The 11,457-nt window shown below is 51.0% G+C and overlaps 1 protein-coding gene across 1 annotated transcript in view; it reads right to left on the bottom strand.

Annotated features, from left to right (window-relative positions):
* Window positions 1-11,457, bottom strand: part of XNDC1N (XRCC1 N-terminal domain containing 1, N-terminal like) — a 51,116-nt gene that overhangs the window by 9,114 nt on the left and 30,545 nt on the right. The window contains 5 exon segments of the mRNA XM_058446642.1: window positions 2,611-2,773; window positions 2,865-3,065; window positions 6,673-6,847; window positions 7,989-8,153; window positions 9,096-9,308. Coding sequence (XP_058302625.1) covers window positions 2,611-2,773; window positions 2,865-3,065; window positions 6,673-6,847; window positions 7,989-8,153; window positions 9,096-9,308 — 917 coding nt within the window.

Raw genomic sequence — 11,457 nt, forward strand, 5'->3', positions numbered from 1 at the left:
GTCTCGCTCTGTCACCCAGGCTGGAATGCAGTGGTGCCATCTTGGCTCACTGCAACCTCTCAAGCGCGGGTTCTAGCAATTCTCTTGCCTCAGCCTCCCAAGTAGCTGGTACTACAGGTATGTGCCACCACACCCAGCTAATTTTTGTACTTTTGGTAGAGACTGGGTTTCACCATGTTGGCCGGGCTTGTCTCAAACGCCTGACCTCAAGTGATCCGCCTGCCTCAGCCTCCCAAAGTGCTAGGATTACAGGCGTGAGCCACCGTGCCTGGCCAAGTTTGGTTATTATTAAGAATAGAGGCCGGGCGCAGTGGCTCACGCCTGTAATCCCAGCACTTTGGGAGGCCGAGGCAGGCGGATCATGAGGTTAGGAGATCGAGACCATCCTGGCTAACATGGTGAAACCCCGTCTCTACCAAAAATACAAAAACTTAGCTGGGCGTGGTGGCGGGCGCCTGTAGTCCCAGCTACTCGGAAGGCTGAGGCAGGAGAATGGCATGAACCTGGGAGGCAGAGCTTGCAGTGAGCCGAGATTGCGCCACTGCATTCCAGCCTGGGCAACACAGCGAGACTCCATCTCAAAAAAAAAGAAAGAATAGAGGAATTAGGGGGTAGAAAATGAGAGGGATTTAAAGTGAGGGCTGGGCTGGGCATGGTGGCTCACGCCTGTAATTCCAGCACTTTGGGAGGCCAAAGCAGGCAAATCACTTGAGCCCAGGAGTTCAAGACCAGCCTGAGCAACATGGTGAAACCCTGTCTCTACAAAAACCAAAAATTTGTATTTTTGTGTGATGCATGCCTGTGGTCCCAGCTTCTCAAAAGGCTGAGGTGCTGTAATCCCAGCACTTTGGGAGGCCAAAGTGGGTGAATCACTTGAGCTCATGAGTTCAAGACCAGCCTGGGCAACAGGCTGTAGAGACGAAACCCCGTCTCTACATAAAAATACAAAAAATTAGCCAGGTATTGTGGCGTACACCTGTAGTCCCAGCTACCTGGGAGGCTGAAGTGAGAGGATCGCTTTAGCCCAGGAGGTCGAGGCTGCAGTGAGCCAAGATAGCACCACTGCACTTTAGCCTGGGTGACACAGTGAGACCCTGTCTCAAAAAATATATATGTAAAAATAAAAAATAAATATAAATAAATAGAGTGTCAAGTGGAGGCTCTCCTTAAAGCATAATGGGTACTAAGGCCAGGCGCGGTGGCTCATGCCTGTAATCCCAGCACTTTGGGAGGCCAAGGTGGGTGGATCACGAGGTCAAGAGATCGAGACCAGCCTGTTGAACATGGTGAAACCCTGTTTCTACTAAAAATACAAAAAAAAAAAAAATTAGCCAGGCGTGATGGCGCCTATAGTCCCAACTACTCAGGAGGCTGAGGCAGAAGAATCACTTGAACCCAGGAGGCGGAGGCTGCAGTGAGCCAAGATCGCAGCACTGCACTCCAGCCTAGGCAACAGAATGAGACTCTGTCTCAAAAAAAAAAGGCCGGGCGTGGTGGCTCACACCTGTAATCCCAGCACTTTGGGAGGCCGACGTGGGCGGATCATGAGGTCAGGAGATCAAGACCATCCTGGCTAACATGGTGAAACCCCGTCTCTACTAAAAATACAAAAAATTAGCCAGGCGTGGTAGCGGGCGCCTGTATTCCCAGCTACTTGGGAGGCTGAGGCAGGAGGATGGCGTGAACCCGGGAGGCAGAGCTTGCAGTGAGTTGAGATCGCGCCACTGCACTCCAGCCTGGGCGACGGAGCGAGACTCCGTGTCAAAAAAAAAAAAAAAAAGAATAATGGGTACTAAGTCCAAGCAGTCAAAGCTGAGGACCGAGCGGTCTCCCAGGGAGGGAATGAGATGCTGAGATTCTAAAGGAATGACACAGGGATAGCTGGGAGTCAGAATCCCACTGAACAGGAGTTATCACCAGAAGAGTCAGAGCCACGTGTGAGAATGAGTTGGCCTGCCATGGGGAGGCCAGAAAAATCCTGGGGTGGGATGGGAGGTTCTCCCCCAAACTAAGCTGAGCTAAAGTTGTTAATATTAATAGATGCAGCTAAGGTTTTTCCCACCAAGGATACTCACTGTAGTCCTACCTCAGGCTGAGGATTCCCAGGGAGGCAGGCATTAACTATGGGCCCTGATTAGGTGAGAGGCCAGGTTTTGCTGGACATGATTAGGTGATGAGCACCAACAAGGCCAGATAAGGTCAGGGGTTCGAAGAGCTGAGTGGAAAGGATCCAAAGGGACCCCTGAGTCCAGTGCTTTTTCCTTAATGATGGGAAAACTGAGGCCCACAGAGGGGTCGTGGAGACTGACAGAACTGGGACTGGAACTCCCAACCAAGGGCTTTTTCTGCTATCTACGGTTCATAATCTTTTCTGGAGTCATGGGCCTCTTTGAGAATTAGATGTAAGTTGTAGATACTCTCTGCAGAAAAATATACATTTACCCTCCAAATTTTGCCTGTAGTTTCAGGGGGTCAGAGGTCTTTGGAGCGCGTGCCTCTGGAGGAACGCAGGTCAAGGATTCCTGTGTTACCCAAGAGCTGGGGAGTTTTGGAGGGAAGTCAAGTGGAGTCTACAGAGAGGATCGAGCTCAGAACAGGGCCGGTACGCACCGGATCATGTCATCGATCATCTTGCCAATGGAAATCTGCAGAGTGCCCAGCGACTCATGGGCCGGCAGAATGTAGGCCAGGTGGGTGAAGCTGAGCATGCTGGTGACAGCGAAGAGCACCTCAGCCAAGAACTGGGGATCCTCGGTGTGCCACTCGCTTCGTTCTGCGTGGGGTGGAATGGGGGCTGTGGCTGGGAGCCAAGAGCCAAGAAAGAAGAACTGGGGGATTCAGGGCTGAACTGAAGGGACACTCACCAGCCGTGGTGAAATAGTGGCAGGCAGCCGCTTGGGAGGCGTCCCGGCAGTGCATGTGGGCAAGCCCAGCCAGGAGGAGGCGCAGTGCGAAGGCTGCCAGGTACAGGGACAGGATGACCATATCCAGGAAGTTCCACCAGTCCAGGAGGTAACTGCGCAGGCCCTCAATCCACACTTCCTTGCACTCAAACCACAGGAAGCCTGAAGCGGGGTGGCAGGGAGCCAGGACAGAATGGGACTGAACTTCTCTTTCTATGTCAGAGCTAGATTACGAGGCAGGGGGAACCTATGAATGGCAGTGGGGTGCTAAAACATTATGGGGTGAAGTCAATGACATGTAAACATGTAATCTACTCAGGAACAAGTGATCTCATGTGAACATAAAAAAGACTCCTTGCTGATGCGGACACTGCTGGCGTGACCTGAACCAATGATCTCAGTCAGTGGACACTCAGAAAGAGAGTATCACCTGGAACAGGCTGTTTTTTAGGAGGGAATGACTGAAATTTGTTTCTCCGTGCCCTCCACCAAGTAAATACTGGACAAATAACTGAAGAATATTGATTTGAGGCTGGGTGCGGTGGCTCACGCCTGTAATCCCAGCACTTTGGGAGGCCAAGGCAGGAGGATTCCTTGAGCCCAGGAGTTTGAGACCAGCCTGGGCAACATGGTGAAACCCTATCTCTATTAAATTATTTTTAAAAATTAAAAAAAATTTAAAAATACAGAGTATCGGCTTGAAGGGGCTCCAAATTCTCAGGCTGCTCAGGGTGCCTGTGTTCCAGTGAGGCCCAGTACCAGACCTGGAGCTGGGGGTCTTGGGAGCTGGACCCCATAAGCTAGGTGGCCCTGCCACATTGCACCCTTCTCATTCCCTGGATACAGTCACATGCTTGTCCACTCACGGTTTGTTCCCTGTGCGTAGAATGTCCTTCCACATCTTCTGGAAGCCCAGCTCACCTTTGTGGCCTAGGTCGCATGTTATCTCCTCCAAGTAGCCTTCCCTAAGCAGGTGGAGTGAATTTCTCGGGGTTTTGTGTGCTCACAGCTCATATCTCTGTGATCCCATCACTACAGGGCACTGCAGGATATCTCTCCACAGGTCTGTCTCTACCCTGCCTCCCCCTGAACTTGGAGCCCCTCAAGGGCAGGGACTACGTCCACTCATCTCTGTCCCTGGTGCCCAGAACAAATTAAACAAATACGTAAAAAAAAAAAGTATGTATATATACATATATATTTTGAGACAGAGTCTCGCTCTCTGTTCCCCAGGCTGGAGTGCAGTGGCGTGATCTCAGCTCACTGCAATCTCCGCCTCCTGGGTTTAAGCAATTCTCCTGCCTTAGCCTCCTGAATGGCTAGGATTACAGGCACATGCCACCACGCCTGACTAATTTTTGTATTTTTTAGTAAAGACAGGGTTTCATCATGTTGGCCAGGTTGGTCTCGAACTCCTGACCTCAGGTGATACATCTGCCTCAGCCCCCCCAAGTCTTGGGATTACAGGCATGAGCCACTGCGCCCAGCCTAAACAAACATTTAGTAAGCTCCTACCATGTGCCAGTGGGAACCTGTGGTGAATAAGACAGTCCCTGTCCTCCCAGGGCTTACAGTCTGTGAGGAACACAGTGGGTAACCCAAGTGGGTCTCACACAATGTGGTAAATGCTAGGACTAAGGAGCAGGGGGACAGAGGGACTGTTACGGGTGTTTAGGAATAGACCCTCACCCTGATTTAGGGGCCAGGGAAAACTTCTCCAAAAGTGACATTTAAGCTGAGATCTGAAGGAGGGGTGGGAGCCAGCCAGGTGAAGGGGCAATATGGGAAGGGGCGAGTGCTCTAGGAAACGTGAATAAGCAAAGGCCTAGACAAACGTGAATATCATGTGGTCAGGAACCTAAATCAGTCCTGTAGAGCAGGAATGCCCTGTGAGGGTGGGGTGCATGCTCAGTGAATGTGTGTTAGATGGATGGGGCCACGTTGAACTTCTCCATGTACTCTTAGGGCTTCACTTATGATAGGGCATCAGGAAACATTTATTACATGAATAAATGGGTTTTGTTTCATGTGTTTCTAAGACCTTTCTCCTCCCACAGGTAGGAATTGTATTGGTTTCCTCTCCACTCAGCACAGGTCAATCCATGTTTAGTAAACAATAGGATGAGAAACTTGCCCTCTTGGGCTGCTCTTATTTTCTTTCCCTAAAGTTTCTGCACCAGATTTCCTTTCTGACATCACTGACTGGCCTGGTACAGGGTGGAGCAGTGGACTTGGTATACTGGTGGCTCTGGAGTTTACTAACCAAGCCAGAGCTAAATGAGAGGAGGACAGCCGAGGAAGGCGCCACCAATTCGGCCTGCTGAGCTGACAGGCCAGAGGCTGGCTGAAGCTCTGGGGATTCTTGTAAACTGCATTTGCTAAATTGTTTGAGAATACTCAATTCTGCTGTAGAAGAAAAGAAAACCAGTGGAATGGATGAAACTTATGCGTTAAGTATAGGCTAGTTACTTTGGTGATACATTGAACAAGTAAAGTTAGAGCATGTGTGTGTGAACATACATAGAAAGAGATGGACAGACTCTAAATATTCATGATATACTGAATATGCATGAAGCATACGAGGCCCTCAGTATTCATGAGATCTTAAATCAGCTACCCACTGGCACCAGCCATTCTGTTTCCACATGTCCTCTGCCCAAATAATGCATATAAAATTAATAGCTGCTCATCAGGATAATTGGCAAGCTACAGCTGTGGCCAAACATACCTGTCACTGTGTTTCTCCCATAGATCAAGTCTTGGGCCAAGGTATCTTCTTTTATTATTTTTTATTTTATTTCATTTTGGAGACAGAGTCTTGCTCTTTCACCCAGGTTGGAATGCAGTGGCACAATCTCGGCTCACTGCAACCTCCGCCTCCCGGGTTCAAGCAGTTCTCCTGCCTCAACCTCCTGAGAAGCTGGGATTACAGGCACATGCCGCCATGCCATGCCTGGCTAATTTTTTGTATTTTAGTAGAGACGGGGTTTCGCCATGTTCCCCAAGCTGGTCTTGAACTCCTGAGCTCTGGCAATCTGCCTGCCTTGGCCTCCCAAAGTGCTAGGATTACAGGCGTGAGCCACCGCACCTGGCCAATCTTCTTTTATTTTTAAGGGATGGTGTCTCTCTATGTTGCCCAGGCTGGTCTTGAATTTCTGGCCTCAAGCAATCCTCCCACCTCAGCCTCTTGAGTGGCTGAGATTACAGGCATGAGCCACCATGCCTGGCTCCAGGCACCTTCTGTCCATTGCACCACCCCCCTAACCCCAGCCGCTCAAATCTCAACTCTGATCCTTATTACACCACCATCATAATTACACCACTTACAGATTTAACTAGCTGTATGATTTGAGTCCTTTCATTTGGTCTGTGAGCCTTTCTGCTCCATGACCTCCAGGAGAGTCTGTCTTGGCAGTACTTGGGGGCTGCCGTGACACCAAGGTAGTTTCCCACCTCGCACTGTGGACCAGGGTCTTATTTGTGAGAGGACAGAAAACTCCAGGGTGGGTAGTGACTGATGCTGAAGGAGGAAGCAGGGGGAAGCAGGGGGAAGAAGGGGTCCTTGCTCAGGGAGTCTACCACAGGGCTAGGTCCCCAACTAGGGGTGAAGGGAAAGGGCCCTGTAATGTGCTACAGCCCAGAGGGGTCTGGTTATATGTTCAGGGGTCATCTACAAAGCAGGATCCCCCTGTTGGGGTGCTTATTGTGAAGGACAGGAAGGAAGGCCCCTAAGGGACACTGCCACAAATAAAGGGTCCTACACGTATACCTGTGACCCAAATCATGTGTAGTGAAGTCTCCCAGACACTCTGGCTGCGGCCACGGATGGTGCTCAGCTGTGTCTCCATGACCAGGGACTCTCCCAGCAGGAAGATGAGGAACCACAGATAGGAGGCAGAGTGCAGCAGGAACTTCAGTACTGGGATCTTTAGCAGGTGGCCCAGCTTCCAGGGGAAGGAGGGGGAGTAGGGCTCTCAGTCCTGGGTGTCTCTCTCTCCTGTGAGCCCTTCTACACTGCTCCACCCACATGTGACTCCCCCTTCTCAGATTCAGTCATGCACTATTCAGACATACATTGAGAATGTGCTACATATCACACCGTAAACTCCCATCTGTTGTCTCCTTCCAAACCATATGAGGTAGACATTATTATTCCCTTTTTTTTTTTTTTTTTCAAGAACTGAGGATCACAGATGTAAAGTAACTTTCCCTTGGAGGCCCGACAGGCTCTTCAAACTCAACCACGTTAAAAAATAAATTCATCATCTTCTATCCTATCTTGCTCTTCCATCTTCTGTGTCCCCACCTCATAAAATGACCTGGTCACCCAGGCCGGGAATATGAGACATCTCTACGTGCTTGTCCTCTCACACTCAGTCTCCCTAACTCCTGCCCCGCACCCCCAGCCCACCATTCACACCCCTAGTAGAGGGCATTTTCTGAAACACAAGACTGATGGGGGACTCGCCTCATTAATCCTACAATGGCTCCCATTCTGCGTGGCTCATAAGGCTCTGTGAGATCTGGCCCCTGCATGCTTCTCCACTACTCTTGATCTAATTCCTTTCAGTTTCTCTAACACTTTGGGTTCTCCCTCCCCCAGGCCTTCACACGTATGCTCCTGCTTCCTGGGAAACCCCTCTCCCCCATTCCTCACCTGGTCAGCAGGAACGGGGCTTTTCTTCATGATAACCGCAATGCCAGGCACCATGCTTGGCTCACAGTTGGGTCTCAAGGACATATTGGTTGGATGAAGGGCTCCCATAGAATTTGTAGTTGGGGTGGGCCTCTCTTTAGGAGAGTATAGGGCTGTTAGTAGGATTAAGGTTTTGGAGGCAGAGAGACTTCAGTTTAAATCCTGACTCCACTATTTCCTGTGTACTTTTGACAAAAAGAGCATTGCCCTTCCCTGTGCCTCAGGTTGCTTCCCTATACCACTGAAGCAGAATGCCTTCCTCAGGGCTACACTTCCAGCTACTTGTTGGAAACATTCACACAAAGTTATATTCACCAAGTGTCTAGCCCAGGGCCTCATAAAACAAGTGCTCAATAAGTGACAGTTATCATTAATCTTATTCTTAGTACCCAGGACTTTGGTGCCAGCCAGTAGCCAAGGCAGAGGAAGGGCATGGTGAAGAAGATGAGGAAGGCAACAAAGAGCTTCCAGCTGGTAGTGCTTCCACACCAACCAGCCAGGTTCCCACACCAGATGGAGGACAGGACTTGCTGGCAAATTGGGTGTGCTACGAACTAAGCAGAGATGGGGCATAAGCAGAGGGGGAGGCCACCAGGCAAGGAGGAGGATGGGGAAGCCAGTTGGGTACACAGCCCTTCCTTCCCTGCCACAGAGATCGAACAATCCTTCTTTTCTCCCCACATCAGCCAACTCGTTTGTCATGTGACCATGGTCAGACCCATCTCTCTCTAGGCCTTGGTCTATGGAGGGAAAACTAAACTCAAAGATTTTCCTGAACTCTCTGGACCCTATATTCTTGAGTCTAAGTTAATCAGTGGTGGGTAGAACTGGGGACCCAAGACCCAGAACCCCCAGGGTCCCCTGCCTTCTTAGAGATGTGGGACATCAGCCTGGATGGTCTTGAGGAGGGCAGAAGAGGGAAGTTGGGGTTTGCTGTATTGGGAGACAGGGCCAGGGGAGCCACTATGAAGGAAGGTTTTTGGTTAAGTTCCTGGTGGATGTTGAGGGTGGATGAGAGTGAGGAGCAAGGGGCTGGGGGAGGCTAAACAAGGAGCCCGTCTTTAGCTTAGAGGGGAGGATGTCTGAGGAGACAGGGAATAATGGAACCTTTTGGGGAATATTTAAGGCCTGAGAGATCTAGTCTTATCTTGCTTTATAGAGTGATGTATTGAAATTGAACAACAGAAAGGATGGATTGAAGTAACTCAGCAGGTCAGAGACAAAGCTGTCTAAGACCAGATGTCCTGGTCTGAAGGTGAGGTCTTGGTGGGTAATGGGTCTTCCAAGGGCTGGGGAGAGGTTAGGGGCTTAGATTGAATGTAAGAAGGGAGAGGACCCACAGGGTCAAGGGCCTAGACAGAAGGGTGCTCGGGACCAAGGCCTGAGAGGGTCTTGAGGGCAGGAAAAGGAGTTGCTTAGGACTGGGTCAGGGAGACCTAGAGGTGGCAGGGCAAGAGAAAAGGACAGGGAGGGGATATAGGTGGGGCCCAGCTGACCTGCTCCTGATGGTAGTTGACAGCCAGTCGCAGCCTCGCCAGGTTGGGGATGCCTTCCTCAAAGCCCAGGCCCAGGCCTTCAGCCTCGGGCTCAGTCTCACTGTCCTTGGCCAGGTCGTTGAGCACTGCAGTGACCTCGCTCTGGTTCCGGCACATGCCCAGCAGCTCAAAGCCATAGTCCTGGCTCAGTGACTCCAGGGCAATGTACTCAGGCTGTAGAGAAGCAGGTCTGTGTGTGCCTACCACCCTGTGGACCCAACCCCATTAAATCAGCCCACTCCTCCCTACCCCCACGCCCACAAATAGTGGGCCTGGGCCACCTCTGTCCTGCCCCTGCACCATCAATTCCTATGTCTGGTGTCACTAGGGCATTGATTTCTTTCTTCTTTGCCACCTCACTCATCCTTCTTTTTTTTTTTTTTTTTTTTTTTGAGATGGAGTCCCGCTTTGTCGCCCAGGCTGGAGCACAGTGGCGCGATCTTGGCTCACTGCAACCTCTGCCTCCTAGGTCCAAGCGATTCTCCTGTCTCAGCCTCCCGAGTAGGGGGGATTAAAGGCGTGCACCACCATGCTCAGCTAATTTTTTTGTGTTTTGTTTTTTTTTTTTTTTTTTTTTGAGACGGAGTCTTTCTCTGTCCCCAAGGCTAGAGTGCAGTGGCGCGATCTCGGCTCACTGCAACCTCCACCTCCTGGGTTCACGCCATTCTCCTGCCTCAGCCTCCCGAGTAGCTGGGACTACAGGCGCCCGCCAACACGCCCGGCTAATTTTTTGTATTTTTAGTAGAGACGGGGTTTCACCGTGTTAGCCAGGATGGTCTCAATCTCCTGACCTCGTGATCCGCCTGCCTCGGCCTCCCGAAGTGCTGGGATTACAGGCTTGAGCCACCGCGCCCGGCATTTTTTTGTGTTATTAGTATAGATGGGGTTTCACCATGTTGGTCAGGCTAGGCTAGTCTCGAACTCCTGACCTCAGGTGATCCACCTGCCTCGGCCTCCCAAAGTACTGGGATTATAGGCGTGAGCCACCACACCCGGTCACTTATTATTTTTAAAAAAATAGCTGGGCACGGTGGCTCATGCCTGTAATCCCAGCACTTTGGGAGGCTGAGGTGGGCAGATCACCTGAGGTCAGGAGTTCAAGACCAGCCTGGCCAACATGGTGAAACCTCGTCTCTACTAATAACACAAAAATTAGCTGGGCGTGGTGGCGGGCACATAATCCCAGCTACTCGGGAGGCTGAGGCAGGACAATCATTTGAACCCAGGAGGTGGAGGTTGCAGCGAGCTGAGATGGCGCCACTGCACTCCAGCCTGGGCAACAAGAGTGAAACTCTGTCTCCAAAAAATTTAAAAAAATAAATAGAGATGAGATCTTGCTATGTTGCCCAGGCTGGTCTCGAACTCCTGGCCTCCTCATCCTCCTGTCTCAGCCTCCCAAAGTGCTGGGGTTAGAGGCGTGAGTCACCGTGCCTGGCCTAAGGCGGTCCTTGGCTCCAATTTATCCATCCTATCCTGGGTTTTACCTGAGGCCCTCACCCTAGAGAGCATCCAGGGATGGCTTTCAGGAGGCGAGGTCTGAGTCCCAGCACTGTCCTCAGGTGGTATCATATTGGGCAAGGTACTTCCCCTTCCCAGGCCTCAGCTTCTCTGCTGTAAAGTGGGGATGATACTTCCTGCTATGCCTGTCTCTTAGGCTGCTGTGAGAACGGAGGGAAAGTCCTTTAGAAAGGACTGCCCTTTCCTGCTAGCTGTGCAGTGGGGGCTTTTCATTCTCCTATCCTTCCACCACCATGAGTCACAACCTCCTTAGCCCTCTATTTTAACATCCGTGTTGGTTTCCCCACCTAATGGTCATCTTGGGGATGGGGATCGAGTCTAGCTTGACACACAGGAGCCATCAGGGGATGAGGGATGGACAAACTGGACTGGCGGCATTCCAGGACCCTCACTAGTACCTGCCCCCAGGCTCTGCTTCGTGCATTCTCAGTCCTTTCTGCGCAGTGTCTCCCTTTCACTCATCATCATGTATACTTTCACTACCTGAGAGCCTTTGCGTGGACTGCAGCCCTACCTCAAATACCCTCCCTGCTCCTCTTCACTTGTATGAAACCACCCACTTCCGTAGCTCAGCTTAATGCTACTTCTTCCAAGGAGTCCTCCCTGAACACAACAGCTATGGCTTTCCTGACCTGTTTTCTGGGCTTTGGAAGCCCTGTTAGCACGATTCACAGTGGCAATGAATGAAGACAAGTGTCCTGGAAGCACCTTGTCCCCTCTCTCTGCCTTCTCCCTGCTCTGATCACACGCTTGAGAGCCGCAACACACAATGCTCCGGGTGGGAACACCTAGTAGGTATTCAGAC

The sequence above is a fragment of the Hylobates moloch genome, unplaced genomic scaffold, assembly GCF_009828535.3.
Source record: "Hylobates moloch isolate HMO894 unplaced genomic scaffold, HMol_V3 SCAFFOLD_11, whole genome shotgun sequence".
NCBI lineage: Eukaryota > Metazoa > Chordata > Mammalia > Primates > Hylobatidae > Hylobates > Hylobates moloch.